This window comes from Phascolarctos cinereus, unplaced genomic scaffold (assembly GCF_003287225.1).
Source record: "Phascolarctos cinereus isolate Bilbo 61053 unplaced genomic scaffold, phaCin_HiC Scaffold_4;HRSCAF=312, whole genome shotgun sequence".
NCBI classification, from domain to species: domain Eukaryota; kingdom Metazoa; phylum Chordata; class Mammalia; order Diprotodontia; family Phascolarctidae; genus Phascolarctos; species Phascolarctos cinereus.
The window spans coordinates 290,933,135-290,958,587 of record NW_027555847.1 but is presented as its reverse complement, the minus strand read 5'-3'; the positions used below and the strand labels follow the sequence as shown (position 1 = coordinate 290,958,587).

Sequence of the window (25,453 nt, the reverse complement as noted above, 5' to 3'; positions counted from 1 at the left end):
TTATACTTTTTTACCTTAAAAATTTCCATTAAAAAATGATAAATTACCTTTACACTAAGAAATTCCCTAACACCCTCTCTACCCTGAGGGTAAATTCCACACCTAAAGAAATCAAGTTCTATTTCCCTAACTTTGTCCCTCAAAGACATTCATGTGAAATTCACAAGACTCAGAAACAAAGGCCTCCTGCCATCCAGGGTCAAATATAGAGGTCTCTTTGCAGGTTCAGCTACCCTCCTGTCCTTTGTTCCCAACCTTTTTCATCTTTTTTAAGTGATAAGAGCATTTTTGATCAAAACAGCATATGCTAGCAGAATTCTAGAAATAGTTAAACTATATGCCACACGTGTAAGCAGAAATTTCTTTCGGCATGACAGAATCATCTCAGTTAGCCTAAGGCCAAGATTGGAGATCATCCCCTCATTTTACAGATGAAGAAACTGAGATCCAGAGAAGCTGAGTATTTTATCTAAGGACATATAGATAGCAAGGAGCAGCACCTAGATTTGAGCTGACATCTTCTGACTACAAATCTAGAGCCCTGGTGAGGGACTAGGCCAGGGGGTGGGGAAATATGTGGCCTAGAGGCCAAGTATGGCCATCTAAGTCCTCAAGGGCAGCCCTTTGACTGAATCCAGACTTCACAGACCAAATCCCCTTAGTAACAGTCACTAGGCTAATGAAGGGGGAAAGAGGCCTGTGAATGATCATCAATAGACAATAATCCAAAAGTCACATTTATTTTGGATTTTAGAATGAAGTCAGATACCAAAGCATGTGCTGTGTGCACACACACATACACATTTGTGTGTACATGCACAATTCTTTGTATCTGTCCCTAATTTCATCTCCATTGAACCCTACTTTTAGTATCATGGCAGGAGAATATTCCCAGGAAGAGATATCTGCAGAAAAATAATTGACTCCCCAGTAGCTTAGATGTCCCTTCTAAATTAGTGGACAGGAGTTTTGAAAGCCTTCTAGAACATGTGGGCTTGATCCCTTGGCTTAAGAAAGGAGTAAGTACTTGAGATTTAGGAGGTGCATTGACTATTTCAGATCACTAGTTTATTATTTACGGTTTAGGGTACTGAAGAAGCCATTAACAAAATGGGTCTTATGGACTTAGAAGAATTAACACCCATTTAAAAGTTTAAAGAGTTAGCTGGCTTCTCACAGGTAAGATCTGGGCTATGACTGAGGTGAGGGGGAGGGCACACTGCAAAACTATCAGTCTTAATTTCAAGACTGAGAAACTCTCTCTGCCAAATTAACTGTTTTCCCCTAAAATGGGAGCTAGCACCTAATCTCTGTTTTCCTGACTACTAGCCCAGTGGGTTTTCCCCTATCAAGCTTCAGTAAAATAGGAAAGATCAAATGCATGTGGACCTTAAAGAAAAACCCACTTAGAAAGCTTTCTGATGACCCCAAAACATCCCACCATTTTCACTGCTGCCAACTTCTCACCCCTTGTAGATAGCACTTACGCTGGTGGAGGCGATGGCTTCCTGAACGCTTTCTATAATGAACTCTTAGTGATCCTTCGAGAGGGCAGTTCATTGAAGAGGGAATTGATCAGGGCCACTTTGGCTGCATCCCGTCTCGCCTCTGCTCTGCTTAGGCAGCACTGAACAATATTTTTGAAAAGGAGAATAAAAAGGAGTTACCAAGGCCAACAATGTTTTCATTTATCTATTTGTTGTGGTTTTTGGGGGGGAGTGACGGTGGCTATTCTCACACATGGAGCAGTCAGGTGGCACAGTGTTGGTTGAATGCTGGGCCTGAAGTCAGGAAGACTTGAGTTCAAATGTGACCTCAGACACTTCCTAGCTGTGTGATCCTGGGCAAGTCACTTAACCTTGTTTCCCCAATTTCCTCATCCGTAAAATGAGCTGGAGAAGGAAATGACAAACCACTACAGTATCTTTACCAAGAAAACCCCAAATGAAGTCACAAAGAATAGGAGGCATGATTGAAACAACTGAACAACAAAATTCTTACTATTTCCATAGAGATGGTCTGCAATTTTCTATTAGTTCTAGACCTCGTGAACAAATTTCACGTCTGTAGATTTCTGTTATCTACAAACAACTTCAGTGTCTGTAGAAATTTAAAAAAAAAACAGACACAGTACTTTCCCCTTAATACTCTCTTCTCTCCAGGTTTTCATGACACTGTTCTCCCCTGTTTCTTCTCTTAACTGCCTGACCACTCTTCAGTCTCCTTCGCAGGATCTTTATCCGGCATGCCCACTAACCATGGGTGTCCCACAGTCCTCTGTCCTGGACCCACTTCTTTTCTTCTATTCTATTACACTTTGTGATCTCAGCAGCTCCAATGGATTCAGTGATCTATTTCTATTTTACATCTACTTATCCGGTCCTAACTTGTCCACTGACCACCATTTTTGAATCTCCAATTTTCTATTGGATGCCTTGAACTGGATGACTCATAGATATCTTAAACTCAACATGTCCAAAACTTAACTTCCCCCTAAAACATCCCTTCTTCCTAATTTCCCTATTACTGTTGAGGGTACTACCATCTTTCTAGTCCAGGGGTGGGGAACCTGTGGCCTAGAGGCCACATGTGGCCCTCTAGGTCCTCAAGTGCGGCTCTTTGAATCCAAACTTCACAGAACAAATTGTCCTAGTCACTGAGGCTCACAACTTAGGTGTCATCCTCATCTCTATACTGTCACCATCCCCTCCCATATCCAATCTGTTACCAAGTAATATTTGTTTTTTTTTTCTTTCATTAGAAAAGCTAGAGAATAAAAGGAAGAACTGCAAAGAAGAAAAGTGAAAAGGATGTTTATTTACTCTTTCCTTCAGGAACAATTTAAACCTTTGTAATATTTCTGGAATATGCCCCCTTCTCTCCTGACACTGCCACTGCTCTGGTATAGGGCCTTATCACCTCACATCTGGTCTAACGTAATAGCCTTCTGGTTAGTCTCCCGGACTCAACTCAAGTTTCTCCCCACTCCAGTTCATCCTCCACTCAGCTGTTAAAAAAAAAAAAAGACAGTTCTGTCCTAAAGGACAGGTCTGACCATGTCACTCAATAAACTCCAATGGCTCCATATCACCTGCAAAATCAAATATAAGACCCATTGTTTTGTATTGAAAACCCTTCATAATCTGTCCCTCTTCGAGTTTACTGATACACCTTATATGCCCCTTTCCATGTGCTCTTTGATCCAGTGACGCTGGTCTGTCTCCTTGCAGTTCCTCCCACCAGACACTCCATCTCTGGCCACCTCTAAACCGGATTTTCTCTAGCTGTCCCCTATGTCCTCCTTAGCTCCACCTCCTGTCTCCCCTGGCTTCTTTCAAGCCCTTGCTTCAATCTCACCTTCTACAGGAAGCTTTTCATGATTTCCTTTCATTTTAGTGTCTTCCCTCTATTGATTATTTGTAATTTGTCTTGTGTATAGCTTGTATGTACATAGTGTGTGCCCCATTACACTGTAAGCTACTTGAGACAAGGGGGTCTTTTGCCTTCCTTTGTATCCCCTGCACTTAGCACAGTTGCTGGGACGTAGTAGGTGCTTAAATATTGATTGACTAATTGTAATTCCTGCTAGAGTGGAAGACTGAGGCTGTTGGATGCTTGGGGTCAGATGTTCTGCTCTACAGTAGGGCTAAAGCACACAAGGTTTCTGCAATACTTCCAGTACAAATATAGTGAGCTCCGGAGAACAGAGGTCTGTCAGGCTGCCTAAGGGGTGGGGGTGGGGGGAAGGATTGGTTTACAGACCAATTCGGAAAAATGACGCAGGTTAGAGCTTCCTGCAGAACAACAGTGGGCTAAAGACCATGAGTAGCTGCTTCATTTTCAGCATGTGCAAGATAGAGAGATCCAGTTTCAAAAAAAGGAAAAAAAAAAGAAGAAAAAGAAAAAAAAAGGCAATTAGCACGGGAGGGGTTTTAACTGACTCTTAACTAGAAGAGACAGTTCCTTTATCCTTTAAAATTGAAAACATGATTAGAGTTCAAAAAAGTTTATGTAGAAAATTTTGCTGCATTTCCACAATGATGGGGATTGACAAGTTCAGCCACTCCCTAAAGCCTGCTTAGGAAAGTTACAGGCCTATAGCCAACTACCCAGTGAAAATTTATAGCTCTCTCAGACTTCCGTAGCACTGAGATGAAGGACTGGGCAGGTACCTACATTGTTTTGTGTTGTGGGTTTTTTGATGCTCTAGGGTCTCAGTTGTACTCAGAGGTCCTACTTTTCTGCAGCTCAGGGATCTCAGAGTGTGCTAAAAACACATGGTGTAGCTCTTAAATGATATTTTTAAATTGTTCCTGAAGAAAAGAGTAAATAAACATCCTTTTCAATTTTCTTCTTTGCAGTTCTTCCTTTTATTCTCTAGCTTTTCTAATGAAAAAAAAAAGTCCATTTCCATTTACCCTATATGATATTATGGTACAGGAATGTTTGAAAATATAATACCTGAATCCCTGGTGAGCAATTGCACAGACTGCATGGTGAATGATATCGAGTTCCATTCACCATTCTTTGCTTTCTTTTTAATAGGGTGCTAATTTTTTGAATGTTTTGCTAGTATTAAAAGATAACCACAAAAGTAGTTCGTTTTGAAATGCATTTGACTTTACTGAACATAAAATAGAACATTTGGGGTTGTAGGATGGCAGGATCTCATGGAACTTTATGACATTTAATCTAAATAATGCCAGTTTAAACCATCTTTGGGAGAAAGAGAACTAGTAAACACCACATTGATAAAAGAAGCTCTCTCTTTTAAGTAAAACCAGTTAAGTATCAGATCAAAGAACAGGCATACATTTACAACCAAATGGGATTGCTTTAGAGATCAAAGAACATACATCTGAAAGGACAGAATGGGCCTTATACTCCGAGAACATTAAAAGGAACTATGAAGACTTAAAAATATCAAGATTTTTAAAAAGTCATATGTCTCTACTTATTGTTCCAATTTATTAAATCTTCTTTTAATATGGGGGAGAGAGTACACTAATTAATAAACTTATAAAATAAAACAAATTCTGTATCATCAAAGAACTTTTCTTGCTATTGTATTTCTGAAACACAACTACACTTCAAAAAAAGTCTGAGTAAAATTCACCAGTTCCTTCTTTCAACATTTCTGGGAATCAAGGTAAAAGACAGTATTACATTTTTTTTTCCTGAAAGACTTCTCTCTTCCTTAGGGTATTATCCTTCTACTTCCTTTCTCAAATCATAAAAACCTAGTGTTAGACAAGAAAGAAAATGGTTTTGCTATCTTTCCTGTGAAATAGTCTAGTTAGACTACCCAAGCCCAAATGCATAGAGCCAAAAAGACAAAAATCATTAACTTTATTAAATTAACCATTAACCAATCAGTCAGAGGGACAAATTTTTAAAACAATAAAATGTGATAAAACATCCTTTGTGGTGAGATTTCTTCACCTGCAAAAGGAAAGGATCAGACCATATTTCTCTAAGATCCCTTCTAAACAAGAGTCTTGTGTTGATGTCAGCACTGGTCAACTTCAACTTTGAGAATGAGTAAAGGGAAGAATAAATCATAAGATTATTTTGAAACAGTTCCCAAAACACCAATACCCTGCCAAAGGAGTTGGGCTTTCCAGGAATGTATCACATTAATATTTTTTTTTTAGCAAAAACCAAAATAATAGAGGTTTGTAAACTATTCTATGTGTGATAACCACACATTAACAAAATTAACTTCTTTCACATTTTATGAAAGTACAAAGCCAAAATGTTTAATGGACAAGATTGTTTTATTAACACTATCCACTCACTGATGCCTAGTTTACAGTTCTATAATTTCCAACTGGCAAGAAGACCTCCACCAACTATTTATCAGGCTGTTTAGTGGATTCCATTCATTGTTAGATTATAAGCCTCAAGAGTCATTTCAGAGGCTCCCAGTTTTCAATACCAGCAATGTCTTATCTTGAGACTGACTTGTGAAAAATAAATCAATGTGGACTCTTCCAGGGAAGAAGCTCAAAGACTTGTTATCTTGCCATCAATAACATGACAGTATGGTGCAGTGGAAAGGACACTGAATTTGGAGTCAGGAGAGCTGGGTTCAATTCACACTCCTGTGACCTTGGACAAGTCAAGGAATCTTTTTTGTGCCTCAGTTTCCTCATCTGTAAAATAAGGAGGTTATACAAGAGGGTCTTTAAGGTCCCTTCTGATTTTAAATTATTTTTATTATTTCTATGTCCTTTCCTATGTTCCTATGATAATTTTTAAACCCACCTGTGAGGGACAGCACAGCCTAACCATGAACATTTGGCACAGAGGAGTTACGAAGTGTGGGCAAAGTTGCGTAGAATATTTATACATCCTCTGCTCCCAGACCCAGTATGCTAATTCAGCATTTCTTAAACTTTCCAGGAACCAACTAGACAGGACAAAAGACTCCATAATGTAGTCTAATCTACCCACTCACCTTTTATTTTCCCCTCCCCCGACCCTACCTCCCACCCCTTCCTTACTACCACTAGCCACTTACCAAAAACCTCACCTCACCTTGGGAATGAGCAGTGGTAGAGAGCTGAGTGGTTAGAAAGGAGATGAAGAGGGTGAGTAGTAAAAAGTAAGTGTCTGATGTGGTGTAGGGAGAAGTTTTGTATCACTGTGTATCTCATCTGCTTACACTGCCAAAGAGTAGCTCTCTTTGGGTCATGCCACTATCAGAAGCATGATCCTTGGAATCAGAGGCCCTGGGTTCAAATCCTGGCTATCATTTATTACTTGATCTGGGACAATTTACTTGACATCTGGGCCTCAGTTTCCTCATCAGCAGAATGAGAGTGGGGAATGAACTAAGGTCTTTCTGTCTCTAAATCTATGTTCCTTGTCATTTTGCATGGAGTAGGAGGGAAGGTGAATAGAGAGCTGTGAGGATGAATATTATCAGCTACCATAAAAAGGTAGGGAATAATGAGAAAATAAGTAAGGCAGAGAATAAGATTTTTCTTCTTGCTCGTGGGTTGATCTTTTTGCCTTGAAGGAAAACCAGAGATAGTAAGATCTCAAGCTCAGAAATTCTTCCAGACAACAAATCATCATGCTTGATATTTTAGACAAGATTATGGGCCACAGTGGATAATTACCTGGAGAAATACTGCTCTAATCAGCTCTATACTACCATCTGTTTTAGGAGCATACTGAGAAAATGTTCCATCTTATGCCAGATCTCATCCCAAAGGACAAAAGTGAACAAAAGTGAAGTGTTTCTACTTAGCTACTCAACTCCACAAAAATTATTAAGCACCTTGGAAACTGAGGGGATGCCCATCAACTGGGGAATAGCTAAACAAGCTGTGTGGGATATAATTGTAATGGAATTCTACTGTGCTGTAAGAAACGATGAGCTGGGGGCAGCTAGGTGCTGCAGTGGACAGAGCTCCAGCCTTGGAGTCAGGAGGACCTGAGTTCAAATATGACCTCAGGCACTTGACACTTACTAGCTCTGTGACCCTGGGCAAGTCACTTAACCCTGATTGCCTCACCCAAAAAAGAAAAAAAAAGAAATGATGAGCTGGTTGATTTTAAGAAAAATATGGAAAGACTTGCAGGAAATAATGAGAAATGAAGTGAGCAGAACCAAGAGAACGTTGTATACAGTAACAGCAATATTGTTTGAAGAATAATTGTGAATAACAAAGTTATTCTCAGTACTATAAATACTCAGATCAACTATATAGGACCTATGAAGGAAGATGCTATCCATCTCCAGAAAAAGAACTGATAAATAGAAGTGTACATAGTATGGTTTTATGTATATTTATAAATCTGCATCAAATGGTGGCCTTCTCTAGTCTGGGGTGGGGAGGGAGGGAGGAAGACAGTTTGGAACTTAAAATGTAACAAAAAAATAAATTAAAATAATTTTTTAAAAAAATATTGAGTGTCAACTGTGGGCAAGATGTTGGAAACACAAACACAAAAATGAAACAGTCCTTTCCTTCAAGGAATTTACATTTTACTCAAGCGAGATCCAGATTCAAGGTTGAATAAATAGAAGTGAGGAGAGAAGAAAACACTAATAACTGGGGATAAAAAGGGGAAGGGGTTTAGGAAAAGTTTCCTGAGCTGAGTTGATTTGAGCCTTGAGGAAATCCCAGGGTTCTAAGGAGTTCTGGAGGAGAGGGGGAAATATATTTCAGGCTTGGGGAACACCTCTGAGTAAAGACACAGATTGTCATCTAGTTTGTCTAGAATGTAGAGTGAATGAAAAGGAGTAATGTATTTTATATTATTTTCACTAAGAAGGCCATTTGAAATCAGATTATGGAGGACTTTAAATGACAGACCAAGGGGCTTGCATTTAGTAGTTAACAACTGAAAATTTTTGAGTAAGGTAGTAGCATGGTTAGACCTGAGTCTTAAGAATATTGTTATTCAGTCATTCAGTCACATCCAGCTCTTTGTGACCCCATGGACCATAGCACAGCAGGCCCTTCTGTCCTCCACTATCTCTCAAAATCTGTGTAAGCTCATGTTCATTGTTTCTATGACACTCTCTACCCATCTCATCCTCTGCCATCCTCTTTTCCTTCAATCTTTCCCAACATCAGAGGTCTTCTCATTATGTGGCCAAAGTATTTAAATATCAGCTCTAGTATTTTACCTTCCAGTGAATAGCCTGAACTAAGAGCTCATGTTAAAATGAGGTGAACAACAAGCATATAACTATATGCATACAAGACATATACATTATATGAAAAGGCATAGTCAGTATATGAAGTATTGTGTTCCAAGGAAAAGTAATGAGGCCAGTGTCATTGGACCACAGAGTACACGGAAGGGAATAAAGTATAAGAGAGCCTGGAAAAGTAGGAAGGGACCATGTTCTGAAGGGCTTTAAAAACCAAAAAGAGAATTTTATATTTGATCCTGATGGTAATAGGAAACCACTAGAGTTGATTGAGTAGGGAGGTGATGTGGTGAGACCTGTGCTTTAGGAAGGTCAGTTTGACAGCTGAGTGGAGGATGGACTGGAGTGGGGACACATTTGAAGAAGGGAGACCAACTAGGAAGGTTGGTGATGGTGTGAATGAGTGTACCTGCCCTAGAGAGAAAGGGGAATATATGAAACACGTGATGGAGGTAGAATTTACAGGGCTTGACAACTGATTGGATGTGGGAAATGAGACAGAGTGAGGAATCAAAGATGATGCCAAGGTTGGGAACCTAGATAACTGAGAAGATGATGATGTTCCTGTCACTAATAGGAAATTTGGGAAGAAGGGAAGATGATAAGGTTTAGGGGAAATGATCATGAATTCTCTTTTGGATATATTGAGTTTAAGATGCCTATGGAATATCCATTTTGAGATGCTAAAAAGGTAGTTGGTGATGTGAGACTTGAGCTCAGGAGAAAGATGAGGACTGGATATACAAATCTGACAGTCACTTGTAGAGATGATTGAACCCAGGGGATCTGAAGAGGTGATCTAGGGAGATAATACAGAGGAAAGAGAGAAGAGAGCCCAGAACTGAGACTTGAGGGAATAACCACAATTAGTGGTTGTGACCTGGATGAAGATCCAGGAAAGAAGATGGAAAAAGAGCTGTCAGAAATGTGACAAAACCCTAGAGAGGAGAAAGTATCTAGTATAAGAGTATGACTGACAGTGTCAAAAGATGCAGAGAGCTCAAGAAGAATGAGGACAGAGAAAAGATCATTGGGTTTGCCAATTAAGGGATCACTGGCAACTTTGGAGAGAGTAGTTTCAGTTGACTGATGGAGTTAGAAGCCAGAGTGTAGAGAGTTTATAAGTGAGTGAGAAGAGAGGAAGTAGACACATTCGGTATAGGCAGCTATCTCAAGGAGTTTAGCCTAGAAGGGTGCAGAATTGGTAGGTAAGTAGGTAGCAGGAATAGTCAGATCAAGTGAGAGCTCTTAAGGATGACAGATGTGGGCATGTTTGCAGGTAGCATGGAAGGAGCCAGGAGGTGGTGTTTGATGTTTAGGAAGAGTGAGATGATAAGATGACAATCAGCTGGAGAAGATCGGATGGGTCAAGATAAAGAGTACATATTGAGGGGTTTGCCTTGACAAGGATCAGGTCCACCTTTTCATTGGAGATGAGTGAATGAGGAAATAGTGGGCAAAAGATATTTGATATCAGTTGAGGAGAGGAGAAAAGGGATCTCTCAGGAAATGAGTGAATTAAAAAAAAAACCATTTATCAAGCGCTTAGCATGTGCCAGTACTATGCTACACTAGGGAATACTAATACAAAATCAAAGACAGTTTCTGCTCTCAAGGAGCTTACATTCTAATAGGGAGGGGGGAGGGGGAAAACACATATTGGAGAGTTGTGACCAAGGATACATCGTTTTGGAAAGTTACAGGGATGATGAGGTGAGCCATAAGGAGATACTGACATACCCTTTCCAGGAGCAAAGCTTAGTCAATTTGATTATGTTTCCATAACTAGAAAGGGAAAAAAAATGGTGACAGAGATTATGTGTGAAGCAGCCTGACAGTTGATAAGAAGTCTGGGGACTGAAGTGATCTAGATGTAATAGTTAAATGATTCAACCATCAATGATGACTACAGGAGCTTCAGATCAGGAGTTCTGGGCATGAAAAGTGAAGTCCTCCAAGGCATGGTTTCTGCATTAGGAAGAATGATAGTGGGTGAAGGGGAATCCAAGGAGTGAAGAAAGAATGAAGATTAGAAGTGACAAAGATAAATGTAAAAAGAGCAAGACTCTGCAGGAGAAAGGAGGTGATGTAATCAAGAGCATAAGTTAGCCTGGGCAAGTACTTTCACCTCTTCATCAGAGATTGGTGACTTCCACTGCTGAAAGGTAGAAAGAAAAGCTAGTTTAGTGGATCTGAGGAGAAAAGATAGAGGGTGGCCAAGGATATATTGCCTTCTTTGGGGGAACTAGCCTTTTAGGTATGTAAGTATATAGAGAAAGCAAAAAAGGAAGAGGTCTAGAACAAAGAGGAGCTTCTCAGTTATAGAAGAGGGAGGCAGTAAAGATAAGGAGCTCAGATATTAAAGGGCAGAGATAGCTGGGATTAAGAGAGTGAGGGGTGGTAACAAGAGAAGGAAGTTTCATCTCATCAGACAGAACTTCCCTTTGTCCTTTGATAAATTTAAAGCGATTTAATTTAGCTTGCTGTATTTCAGTAGTCCATCCATGGGTCATATTGTGAGATAGCTAGAGAAGCTGTATGAAGTAGTGAATAGAGCACCATCTTTGGAGTCAGGAAGATCTGATTTCAAGCCCTGCCTCTCTCTCATACTCTCTGAGGGACGATGGGCAGGCAAGTCATGTAGCTTCTCAGTGAGCCAGGCAACCTCTAAGACGAGGATTTAGGTTCTTTGAAAGTAGGGGTTGTTTTATTCTTTGTACTTGTATCCCCAGAGCCTAACACAGTGCCTGGAACATAATTGGTGCTTAATAAGTATTTGATTGATTAATGAGTGTCAGGAGTTCTCTACATCAACTAATCTACAAGCATGTACTAAGTCCCTATGTGCTGAGGGCCAGGGATACAAATGAGAAAAAAAGGAAAGATAGTTCCTTTCCCCAAGGAGCTAACAATCTAACGGGGAAAGGCAACACTCAAAAGGAAGCTGGAAAAGGGAGGGGGGTCGAAAAACTAGGCAGAGCTGCTGATGGAAAGTGGAATGAGCTGTAAGTCCAATTTTTGCCCTCAACAAAAGAAGGGTTTAATACTCCATCCTCCAGCACTCCGATCAGAGTAAAGAAGACAGAGGAAGCTGAGGGAGATGGGAAAGCACTGAATAGCCAAGGCTCATGCAGCATGGTGATGAGACTGGAAGTGATGAGTTTATCCTGGGTTGGGCACCTTGCTTCATGGAGTTGAAACCAAGCAGAATGGAGTGAGCTGGAAATCCAATTTCTGCCTATAAAGGAAGGCTTTGGGAGGAGTGCAGAGATGTATACCACATAAATACAAGGTAATTTTAGGAGGGATTCAGTAAAAGCCTTATATAGGAAATAGCACTTAAGGTGAAGGAAGCTAAGGATTCTAAGGAGTGGAGGTGAAGAGGGAGTATATTCCCAGCATTCAGGTGAGCCAGTACCAAAGCACAGAGAGGAAATGGAGTGTCCTGGATGAGGAATAGCAAGGACAGTTTGGCTGGATCATAGTGTTTGAAGAAGGGTAATGTATAATAAAACTGGAAAGATAAATTGGAGTCAGATCATAAAAGGCTTTAAATGCTAAGAGGAAGAGTTTTTATGTGATCCTAGAGGTAATAGGGAATTCATCAAGTAGGGGGTTGACTTTGTTATTCTGGTGCTTTCAGGATATCACTTTGGCAGCTCTGAGGAGGATGGCAGATGAGAGGAGAGACTTTTGGCAGGGAGACAAAACTAGAGTCTGTTGCAATAGACCAAGTAAAGGATGATTAGGACCTGAACTAGCATGGTGGCCATGTGATTGGAGAGAAGGGAAAAAAATATGAGACATTGTTGAGGTCAAGTGCTGAGTCAAAAATTACTCCTAAGTTGTAAACCTGGGTGACTGAAAGGATAATTTTACCTTTGACAGAAATAAGGAAATTTACAAGTGTGGTGGCTTTGAAGGAAAAGCTTTGGAAATAATTGAGTTTGGGATGTTTACAGGATATTTAGTTCAAAATATCTAATAGGGAGTTGGTGATTCAGGACTAGAGTGCAGGAGGGAGACTGGGACTGGATATATAGAAATCAGAGTCATCTTCATAGAGATAATAATTAAGCCCATTTGAGTGGATGAAATGAAGTCACCCAGAGAAAGTATAGGAAGAGAAAAAAAGGAGGACCTGGGAAAGATCCTTGGGGAACACAAACAGGGGTTGGGAAATCACAGGTTCAGACTAGCTGTGTGATCCTAAGCAATTCTCTTTAGGCAAGAAAAAGTGCCAACTTGCACTGATAGAAGAAGTTTGCTCTCCAATGAAATACCAATATATAAACAGACAAACAGATAAACCATTTATTAACGGCTTACTATGTGTCAGGCACTTGCTAAGTACACACACAGAAGCAAGCAAGCCAGTCTCTGCCCCCAAGGAACTCACATCCTTATAGGTGAAGACAACACATAAAGGGGAGTTGGAAAAGGGGCGGAGGGTGCACATGTGGTAGTGTGTGGAAGAGACATGGAGTCTTGGTTCTGGGAAAAATAAGTTAATGGATCATTTATCAGAACCCAGAATCCATGGGGCAGTCAAGGTGCCAAAGGGTGGGGAATGAGGAGGATGAGGAAGATAATCAGAATGTAGAGGGAACAGCACAGAGATGGTTAGGAAAAATTGATGGCTGACCACATCCTCACCTGTGGGGTCAGACATCAAAGAAAGAAAATTTTGCCCTTCAGAAGACAGAAAGATATTAGTGTCCTATTGGAAGACTGAAGTGAGAGAGGAGAGAGTTTGCTCTTTTTTTTTTAAGAGATGGGAGACTCTATTCTTTTAAACCATGAGGGTAGAGAAGCCCCCCCCCAATTTCCTTATAGAAGAGTGAAAAGTGAATAAATTATTTCTAGACCCATAATTATAGAGAATATAAGTCTTTCAAAAGAAGCCCAAGGAAGATAAAAGCTGGAGAAATTGGCATTGGAGACACTAGGGTTTTTTAAAAAATATATTTGCTTTAGCCTGAGGCATTGGCAAAAAGCTGCTAAAAGGTCCTGAGGCATAGAATCTGAGTTTAGGGGATCTAGACAGAGTTAGAAGGAACCTCAGAAACCACGTGGTCCAATTCCCTCAGTTTGGCTGCAGTTTACTGTGGCTGCTCATTAACTCGGAGTGTCTCTCTAGTAGTCTAACTTTGCTTCATTACTCATTTATACCTGATGTATTTACATATGCAAGTTCATACTTAACCCACTATATCTGACAAACCTGAGTTTCTGGAGCTCATGCCAATAGAGTTCAAGTTTCAGCAGTTTCTACTGAGATGAAAAGGCTGGGCTCTATGGTCTGAAAGCTAGGCTAGCTAAGTAGAGATCCATCACCAGAGGGCTGGCCAATGGATGATGACTGATTTGACCACAGAAATTCATCAACAGAATTTGTGACAGCACATATAATTTATTATATTTATTAATACTACATTAACAAAGTCATAGATCTTTGAAGTCCTAAAGTATATCATATAACTGGAAAGAGTTTGCTCTTGAGTAAAAGATGGCCCCTATTTAAATATAATTATAATAATAGTATTTACATAGGGTTTTAAGACTTGAAAAGCATTTTGTGTATGTTAGCACATTTGACCCTTACAGCAGCCCTGTGAGACTGATGTTATTATTATCCTTATTTTGCAAATGTTGAAACTGAGGCACAGAGAGGTTAAATGACTTGCTCAAGGTCATATAATTTATTAGCAGGATGTCTTTTGATCATTTAGTAAAATCTGCACATTCTACAATGACTCATATTTTTTAACCATTGTAAAAATTTAACTAATGAATTGAATTTTTCCCCAAAGCGTGGCTCCAGGAACAAACTAAATCTATTTTCTCAGGACCAGCCTTGTAACCATGGAAGGACACATCATCAGCCAGCTGGTCATCTGATACAACTTCTTTGGCCACAGTAATCCACAAAACAAAGAAAAAATAAAAATGACCTTCAGTCCTACCTACTCAGCCTCCTTCATATTGCAGAAAAGGGACAGAAAGTACTCGGAATCATAGCTTTTTTCAAATGTTAACAAGCTTTAAAGAAAAAAATATGGGTTAGACATATGGCAAGAAGGTGACATGAGAAGTGGCCATCCAGAATGCTTTGTTGATACCCTCTTGATGCTAGGAGAAATCCAGGAAAGCCTCTAATATGTTGGGTGGACCTCCCCCCTCTTTGAGCAGTGACCTTTTGGGAAGACATGGACCAGAGTCCACAGTATGGGTAGAGACATGGATGGGTTGTGATAGGAATTCCTGAATTGATGAGATCACAGATATATTTGAATAATTTAGGAAATATTGAAAAGGGAAGAGGTTAAAATTTGCAAACTACAGTGAATTGGACCTCAGTTCCCCTCTTCACCTCAAATAATAAAGGGACTGTGATTGAATATCTAGAATGAGAAGCAGTGATCACAAAGACCTGCATAATTTAATCAAGAACAGGTCACAGCAGACTAGCCTCATCTCCTCTTTTTAACAGGGGTATTAGACCTGTAGATCAGTCATGGTATGCCTACATTTCAGCAAAGCATTTGACAAAGCCTCTTATGTTATTCTTTTGGACAAGACAGACGTGAGCTAAGTGAATATAGCTAGAAGTGATAAAGTGGCAGGACCCAAAGTCTGGTTTGCTCCCTACTTTTACATCCTACAAAACAAAGGATGGAGTAATGGCATGGAAGATGGCTAGGTCATTAATGATTTTAAACTAACTTGGAAAGAGGGCTCTAATAAAAGGCAATGGCATCTGTTACTGGCTTTGGCCTGTTTACCATGTAAGGTGTGTCTTGTTGATTTTTAACAATAACTTAAATAAAGGCATAAATGATATATTTAGCAAATTTTCCAATGACATCTAGCTGGAAGGTTGGTGAATACATTTTGTGAAAATAGCTTGCTCCTAAGAATGTCAATTAGTTAAAATGTTGGGACAAATTTAATAAGATAAAATTCAAAAAGGGAAATCTAAAGTTGTGCACTTGGCTTTAAAAAAAATCTCAGAAGTACAAGATTGATGAGGCATGACTAGAAAGCACTCGTCTGAAAAACATCTAGGGACTTTGGTGGATTAAAAGTTCAATATAACTCAAAAGTGCAAAATACAGCCAGGCTTCATTAAGAGAAAAATTTTAGGTTTCATTAAGAGAAAAATAGGGTCCCGAACAGGGGAGGGAATGGCTCTACTGTACTCTACCTGGTCAGATAACACCTGGAATATTGCATCCAGTTACAGGTACTGCATTTTAAGAGTGGCATTGATAATCTGGAGAGTATCCAAGGGAGTACATGCAGGATAGTGAAGGGCCTCAAGATCATTCTATATGAATATTGCTTGGAGAAACCGGAGGTGTTTAGCCTAGAGAATAGTAGACTTAGGGAGGACATAACTTCTTTCAAGTAATTGAGGGGCCATGGTGTATAAGACTTGTTTTACTTGGTCCCAGAAGATAGAACTAGGAATGATGAATGGAAATTACAAGGAGGTAGGTTTCAGTTCAATGTAAGGAAAAACCTTCTAATAATTGGAACTATGCAAGGATGGAACTGTCTGCCTCAGGGAGTGATAAGTTTGCCACCACTGGTCTTCATGTTGGACAACTACTTATTAGGAGTTTAATAGAAGGGGTTCTTTTTTTAGGTACCAGTTAGACTCGTTAGTCGCTTCCAGGACTAAGCATCTGTGATACAAATAGAAACCTAGATGCTGCTCTTTATGGGGAAAAAAAGGCTGTTTAGCTAACTTCTTAACCAGTCAAGCCTGCAGCCAGAATAAGAGTAACAGTATTTATGTAGTGCTTTTTAGGTTTGCAAAGTGCTTTAGAAATATGACTGCATTTTATCATCACAACTTTGGAAGGTAAGTGATATTATTATCTTCATTTTACAGATAAGAAAACTGAGTTGGATAGAAGTTAAAAAGAGTTGCTTATCTTTTAAATATCTGAGATGAGATTTGAACTCAGACTTTTCTGACTCCAAGTACAATTCTCTATCCACTTTGCCACTGCATATGATCATTTCAGAAAAGTCTGTCATTACAGATCCTTATGATAACAATAACAGGGAATAAGAGATTTCATTTCCATGGAAAGCTCAGAACTAAAGATCAGTTTCTTGCTGACCACAATTGAAGACAAATGTATTTGGATGTGAGTTCCCAATAGCAAATTCTATTCTAGGGAACTTCTAACATGAGGGAGGAGAAAGAGAGGGAGGAGGTGACAGGGAAAAGAGGCAAAATAACTACATCTTAGAAGACATCAGAATTCTTTTAGGTCTTTTTGAGTGTAGGTCAGTCATTCCAGTAGTCAGATAGGTTTTTCTCCCATTCCAGAGTCAGCATATCAATCAAATGGACTCTATTCCTGGCTCTGGTCAATGTTTCCAACACCTCACTTTCATCTTGAGAGCAGGGATTTCAACACAAGGAATGGCACAATCCAGAGCACGTTGCTAATTGTAGCCTTTTCAATTCTTTAAGACCTTGACCACTTTTCAGCCAGAATATTTGCATGTGTTCCAGTTTCTCTAATCCTCGGACAGTAGCATGTTTTTCCTTCCAGATGGAGGTTGTGAAGGAAGGATAACATAAAAAGAGTGACCTGAATTAATATGCTACTACTCTCTCCATATTTCAGGCTGCAAACGTGTTGGGGATACATTGGAATTATATTATGTGAGCAATAGGGAGAATAGCAGGATTGGGGGGGGAGGGGACAAGTCCATGAGCCCAATTTTCAGAGAAAGCACAGCAGTTCTTGTCAACTGAAAGAAACGTTTCATGCACATGGTAGGTCAGAATGTTATTTTTATAATTCAAACCACCTGGTCTCATCCCCCCACCCCACCCCCACCCCATCCCTTATGCTATTTCTACACACATACATTGAAGACAGTTCCTGGTAACTATTACAAAACCACGTGGGTCTCTTTTTCTATTCTTTTCTTTTTTAAACTTAAGGTGAAGACAAGATGAATTGACTAGGAACTGAGATCTTGGTTTATTTTTACAGTTGTTTTCTTACCCTTTGATATAAAAGGGCTCAGCTCTGATTAAGCCAAATGCTTGGGTGCATAAGTTTTCACACAAAGCAGATAAAAGGAAAAGGGTTGTGTATGTGTGTATAAAAGAGGGAGGGGGAGAGAGAGAGAGAGAGAGAGAGAGAGAGAGAGAGAGAGAGAGAGAGAGAGAGAGAGAGAGAGAGAGAGAGAGAATATGCTGAGGTGGGGAGGGAGGAATGGTGCTTTATTTCCAGCTCAGTGGCCAGAGTCCCCTAAAACTGGTGAACTGGAGAAGTGGAACCCTCCTATGGAGTTAGCCCCAAGTCCCTATTCAGTGTGGGGCCTATTTTCCCCCAAGCTTTTCTCTCACTGCACCCCACTGTTCTATTTGGAGGCAAAGCAGCTCTATTCACTTTACTTGATAGGAAAAGATTAGCCTAAAGTTTCTGGAGGGGTTGGGAAATGAAATATTCTCTGTTGTAAAAAAAACAACTCAGACCACCAATTTCACTGGGCTGGCCACTCATTAGAGCTGCCAATTAGCCTATACATGACTTTCAAATGTTCAGGGAATAAGCCAGACTACTCTCCACCTTTGTGTCTCATTAACTGCAGAACAGCATGCTTTCCTGTGGAGATTTCCACCAGGAAATGCCTCCTCTAGCAGAAATGTTACATTATATAGCATGTTGCCAGTCAAAGTAAAGGTATCCTAAGTGCACAGAGAGGGAAGTGGTCATGGGTGATTTCAAGGAGAAATTTTGGCATTAAAACAATATGAGGACTGGGCTACACTCCTCAAAATGTGCAGCAAAATGACTGGAGTCCCTTCTTGGGATATGGAATGTTTGAACCAGGCATTATTCAATAATTCATTGAAAAATAAAGCATCAGAATGCTATTTAGTCAAGTCTACCAATCATCTTTTGTATAATCAAATTTTCCCTTAGCCATGCCTCTCCTGGGAAGAACTTAAACATATAAACTCAGTTTATTGTGATTTAAGTAGATCCTTAATTCACTGGTCACTGAGAATAATCATCCAATGTATATAAGCATATGTTTTCCATCTATAGCGTCATCATTGCCTTAGGTAACTTGTTCCTTAAAACCAAGTTTTTGTCTATTAGGAGACATGTCTTTTGGTTAAGCCTTTTTCTCTTTCCTTCTCAGGATCTGTGGTAAAAATTGATGGTTTGAAAAACTGTATTGGGGCTAGGAATCAAAGAGTGCTAAGGAAAGTAATCACCTGTTAGAATCTTGGCTTTGTATGGAGCTTATTAGGGCAATCCCCTTCTCTGAGCCTCAGTTATCTCATCTGTTAAAAGAGAAAACTAGTTCTTTTTCTGTCCATCGATTTCTTAGATCAGTGGGTTCTTAAACTTTTTGGACTCAGGACCCCTTTATACCTTTAAAAAGTATTGAGGCCCCCCCAAGGAGCTTTTTTATGTGGGTGATATTTTTTGATATTATTTTGATACCATTATGAAAATAATTTTGACCCTGAGAAAACCCTGAAGGGTCTCTGGATCCTTAGGCATCCCTGGACCATACTTTGAGAACTGCTTTCTTAGACTATAATTACTGAACACAAAACATTGGGATTAAAGCTAAAATATTCTTCCAAACATCTGGATACTTGGAAACATCCAGAAAACTGGCTTAAATCTTAAGTTCTGATCCACATATTTATAAATGTTTTTGTGGCACAGTGGATAGAGTCCCATCTTTGATACATACTGGCTGTGTCACCTTGAGAAAGTCATTTAACTTCTCTGTGCTCTAGGCAACTCTCTAATAAGGTATAGAGATGTTGACCTTCATTGGTACAAGGAATTTCTTAGATCAAGGAAATCACAGGCCCAATTCCCAGTCCCTATCCCTACCCAATCTTTGATGAAATTCTAGAAGAGAAATGCTACTAAATATCTGGATTAAAATGGAAACATTCAGTCAGTTATCCAGATGTTTCCCAGTACACAGATATTATGAATGAAAATAAAGATGAGTAGGTCACATGGCAAGAATGAGAGATAACTAATGGACAGCCCGAATTCTTCATTGACGTCCTTGAGAGCTCAAGAGAACTTGAAGAAGACACTCGGGTTTGGACTCCAGGTGACAAACTTGTGTAAGGACATTGCCAGGGAAATAAGGGTAGTGAGGCATGGAAAGTTTGTGATCAGTCTTGTCAGAAGAAATATACACATCCAGGAGATTACAGATCCACTGGAGTATTTAACGGCATGGTGTGATGGAAAGAGAACAGCATCTGGTGACCCCTGTTTTACATTGAATTACTAATTCTGTAAGTTCCAGGGAATGAGACCCTTCCCACACTGGGCCTCAGTTTCTTCATTTGTAAAATGAAGTGGTTGGAACAGAGGATCTTAAAAGTCCCTTCCAGTTCTAACAGTCTGAAAATTGGCACATCATGTGAACTCTGCCTAACTTGTCAGCACCAAAGCTATTTGTCATCTATTTGTTTCCTAGAAAGCAAAGGAGGCTCTAACTTTTGCCAGTAACTATAATACCTTAGTGAATAAGCACCCCATGCTTTTCACATAAATTCAGCTATCGCTATGATTCTGAGTTATAGTCACAGGATGAACTTATTAATTCAAATTTATATTATACTTTGCTTATATACATTGTACCTACTAATAATTACTCAAGGGAGTTTTTGCTGTTTTCCCTAAACAAGAGTAAAATTCATTCATCTAAATCATCCCAGCAGACTTACTTGCAGAAGACCAGGTCACTGCTCTGAAAATAAAGGTTGAATCGCAGAACTTTTAATCAAAATATAAAAGTTTCAAAAAATGAAGATAAAATACTTAATGACATTCCCTTTGGTACTGAAAACAAAAACATCTGCAGGATGGCTTTACTTCTGAGTTCAGCAAGAGGGGAGCCAGAAGCTGATCTGATGGCCCTTATGTTGGTCTTTTTGTAGTAAATGGAAATTACTGTACAGTTTTCATGGACATGGTATGTGGTCAGGATGAGAGTGGGGGTAAGAGAGCAGGCAGGAGGAATTAGCTGCCCAGACAAAAATAGCATGAAGCAAATGCAGGAATTTCTGGTTGAGATCTTTAATATCAGGGAATGGATTTTAAAAAAAAATACAAGTTTGTATCTCAGATCTGTAAAGTTGTTTTTTTAAAAATTCTTCTGAATCAATAGGGAAATTTTTAAAAAAGAGAATTATTCACTTTTCCCTCTTGCTATAATGAGCTCTGGGAGCATATGATTCAATGAAATGTCTAAATAGAAGGCTTGGTGTGTCTTTGTCTTTCTAGTTTTGGGGGGGGGGGTGGAGGGGTGGAGGGGTAGTTAATTAACCTTCACATACATCTACAATTTACATTTGGGTGTGAAACGTCCTTGTATAAGAACCAGAGTGTTTTGGTTCATTCTAGTCTTTTCACTGCTTTACTCAGATTAGTTGCAGGACTAAAGCCCATCTGCTCAGCCCTCATACCCTTTCCCTAAAGAGTGAATGGACAGAATTTCTCACAGCTTTTAAGCAACTGCTTGAGAAAGAGAGGGATTAATCCCAATATCAATTCTAATAGTCATCCCTCCAGTAGAATCACTTTGGCTTACTTGAACTACAGGAGGGGATATCTGAGGCCAAGTAAGACGACAGCTACCATACATACTGGTTCCTGCATGTCTCAGTATAAAAATTAAGAAGCCATTGTAAAATGCTTTGCAGTGCATAGGGGTGACATTTGATTAGGTGACAAGCATTGCAGGAATGAGAATGTAGATTGTGAGAGTCCAACTGCTGGCAAAAATATGATGAAATGTTATATGGTGATAATGGCATGTAAGATGGTTTCTGGTACATGAAGAAAAGAATGAGAACATAGCTTTAGAAGATGATTTCTCTGTTTTCCTTTTCTACCTCATATTTCTGCTGCCAAGTGGGTAAAATGACTCATTTGGGCAGGTAAAAGTCAATGCTTGAAGCATCTTAGATTCACAAAATTCTGGACATTTTAAGTAAGGATGTTAATGGTCCTCCTGAGAACTTTATGATGGGATGATTTAAACATATGGAAAACAAGACTCTGAAATAATCTTGGGACTCACAAACAGACCTCCCCTCAGAAGAGTTTAGCTCTTGTACTTCAAAAAAGCCATTTAAGACCATGACAAAGACATTCAACTACTTCCCAAGGGAGACCCTATCATTTTTGCAGAGATATTTATGGGATTTGGGAGATGATTGGTGATTCTCAAGCTAGCAAAATAAAAATAGGTGGAATATTCCCTTAAATACACTCAAAAAACGTGGTGTTGAGCTGTCAAATGCATTCGATATTCATGACAAATTATAGTGTAACAATGTGTGTATTCATTTTATATGAACAGATATTTACACACATAATACATGTATGCCTACATATTACTTAATATGTATATTTTTTGCAGCCAATTTTTGCTTATAAATGATCGTGGGAGACAAGGTAAGTATGGATAAATAAAATCCATAGAGAGTCATAAGCTATTCTGTAGGCAATGTTTTCAGCCTCTTCAATCACAGCTGCTAACAGCTGGGTAACAAAGTTCACATATTTGAATTTTACCTTTTCCTCCCCATTTGTGGAGAGAAATAACCACTCTATGAAATATTTAGACACTAAACTCTTGATTATCTGTCTTCATTTATAGATGGACCCAAATGGGCTTTTAAAGCACTTCTACTTGGTCATGGGCTGCAATTGTTTTTTTTGAGGGGGCAATAGATTTTTCTTTATAACTTCGTAACCTAGGGGAAACCATACCATAGGTTTGCATTCTCAGAGAATGGTGCTGGGGGAGCAGAGTAAGGTAGCCTATGATTAAAGTCATGCTGTGGCTCACCTCTTTTCCTCTTTCCCTATCCAGACTCAATATTTTTAGGCCCATCGAGGTTTATTATTGAGTCATTTCAGTTGTGTCTAACTTTTCATGACCCAATTTGGAGTTTTCTTGGCAAAGATACTGGAGTGGTTTGCCATTTCTTTCCCTGGTTCATTTTACACATGAGGAAACTGAGGCAAGCAGGGTCACACAGCTAGTAAGTGTCTGAGGCCAGATTTAAACTCAGTTCTTCCTGACTCCAGGCCCAGTGCTCTATCCACTTAGCTGCCATACAGATTGGATTATAATGTAGGTTAAATAAGAGCAAATAGTTATATGAGGCAAGACAATACAGTAGAAAGAGCATTGGCCTGGAGTCAGAGGAAACGGGTTCAAATCCTGCCTCTGATGTTTTCTACCTGTAGGCAAGTCACAACTTCCCTGGGCCTCAGTTTCCCCATTATTAAATGAGAGAGATTGACTTGATGGTTTCTTAGGTCCCTTCCCACCCCAGATCTCTGATACTATGCAATGCTTTAAGGTTTACTAAGTAGTTTATATAATCTCATTTTAACCTCACAACAACTCCATGAGGTAGGTATACTTATTCCCATCTTACAGATGAGAAAATCAAGGCTCAGGGAGGTTGACACATGCTAGTGGTCACAGAGCTAGCGAATGTTGGAGGTAAGACTTGAATAAGTTTATATTCTATCTACTACCCACCACAGTGCTTCTCATACCCTCAGCATAAAAAGTATAGCACATAATTTTCATTTTATTACATAGAAAGACTGTAATATTGGTAATAACCTTGTCTTCTGATCTCAGTGTTACAGAGGGTCCTACTCCATTCATGATGGAGATGTCTCTTGTTGACAAATAGATTAGCACTTCTTACCTGGAAGTTACCAAAACAGCTTCCTCCAGGGAGGGTGACATAACTTACAAATGGAGGCCCAGGAGATGGCAATGACTCATATACCACCAAACCTTCACTTGGGAACACAGCTTTCTGCTGCTGTTTGCTTTCCCAAAATTCCTGTAGCATTGATACAACATTCACTGGGAAAAAAAATAAGCACAAATAATTGTTAGATATAGACATATCTTCTTTTTTTTAAAGTTTTTAATTTTAGGCAATTGGGGTTAAGTGACTTATTCAGGGTCACACAGGTAGTAAGTGTCAAGTGTTTTGGTCTGAGGCCAGATTTGAACTCAGTTCCTCCTGACTCCAGGGCTGGTGCTCTATCCATGGCACCACCTAGCTGCCCCTAGACATATCTTCTTAACACACTGATCTTTTTTCCCACAGAATTTCAGTTAGAAGGGACATGAGAAGGCCAACCTAATTCAAGAATCCCTTTCACCAACAGGTCATTTGGTCATTTGGTCTCTACTTGAAGACCTCCATGAACTCCTTGCCCTCTGAGACAGATCATTCCTCTTTTGGTTAACTCTGATTATTCAGAAGTTTCTCTTTACATTGAGCCAAAAATCTATGTTTTGCAATCCGTTGCTTCTATTTCTACCATCTGGAGCCAAGCAGAATGGAATAAATCTTCCATTTGACAGATCTTCAGATCATTGAAGTTAGCTACTGTGTCTCCTCCTAGCCTTCTATCTTCAGTTATTTTGTTGCTATTGTTCATCCTTCCTTCCTGAAGAGGACCAAAGACATCACATTGCCTTGCTTGTGAAATTTTTTTAACCTATCCTTAACCATTGAATGGGTGTTGCCTCAGAAAAACTGAGACCTGGGAAAGACTTTAGCTTAAAAAGGCCAAGGTTTCCCATTGCATCCAAGGCCATCTCCAGTCATCCTGATCTATATCTTGACACTGGACCCAGATGGCTCTGGAGGAGAGAGTGAGGCTAATGACTTTGGACAGCCCTGCCTCACTTAAATCTAATTCACTTGCAAATCAAGACATCACATTCTTGATGTCATTGGTCCTTTTTGAGAACAAAGGAGAAACAGCAACAAGAAATGAGGCATAGTTGTGCAGAAGTCATCAGTCTCACTCTTTCCTCCAGAGTCACTGAAGTCCAGTGGCAAGGCAAAAGTCAAGATGACTGGTGATGGCCCAGAAGGCAGTGGGTGACTTTGGCCTTTCTAAATTAAGGTCTTTCCCAGGGCTCAGTTTGTCTGAGACAATGCTCATTTGGTGACTAAGGCCTAGGTAAGAATTGGACAAAAGATGGCCTAATTTATCATCACAAGAATATCAATTGGGAGGGGGAGACACTCAAAGTTTCTGGCCAGAACAGAAAAAAATTGCTATTTATACTCATTCTAAACCATCAAAACCTAAACAATGAGCCACAGAGGCTTGGGTTGGGAGCTATTACCAGCCAGTCAATAAAAGCCAGAGCGATTTGGGTTGAAAGGCATAGTCAACTAGCTCCATTTGAAGCATAATGGGCTATTTTAAAGCCTGGGTGTTTTTCAGAGCTATATTTCAAGAAATTCAAAAATCACAACTACACAGGACAAAAAGTAAATTGTCCCAGCTTTTAAAGAAAAGAATAATAAAAACAAATAATAATAAATAATAAATTAATTAAAACAAAAATAAAAAAAACTAGCCCCCAAACCCCAAAATATATTACAAAATATAAGCGACCAAAAATTATATTCCAATGGACAGAGCACCCACATGTAAGGATATGACACCTGAAGTGGAGAGAGGGATCATCCGTACTGAAAGAAGGAGGAGGAGGAGGAGGAAGAGGAAGAGGAACAAAAAATCCATTCCTGTCAGTCCTGAGGGATTTGTGGCAGTGTTCTATTCCCTTAAGCTTCCCAATTCCTGTCATAATTTGCCCACCCTCCATGGGTTTTCTATCCTCATGGAGCTTGGGTCTTAAATTTCCAAGGAGGCAACTAGCTAATCTGAAAAAGCAAAT

The 25,453-nt window shown here is 39.5% G+C and overlaps 1 protein-coding gene across 1 annotated transcript in view; it reads right to left on the bottom strand.

Annotated features, from left to right (window-relative positions):
• The window catches only part of LIX1 (limb and CNS expressed 1), a 56,159-nt gene that overhangs the window by 14,480 nt on the left and 16,226 nt on the right, over window positions 1-25,453 (bottom strand). The window contains 3 exon segments of the mRNA XM_021007262.2: window positions 1,488-1,534; window positions 1,537-1,627; window positions 23,445-23,608. Of these exon segments, the coding sequence (XP_020862921.1) occupies window positions 1,488-1,534; window positions 1,537-1,627; window positions 23,445-23,608 (302 nt within the window).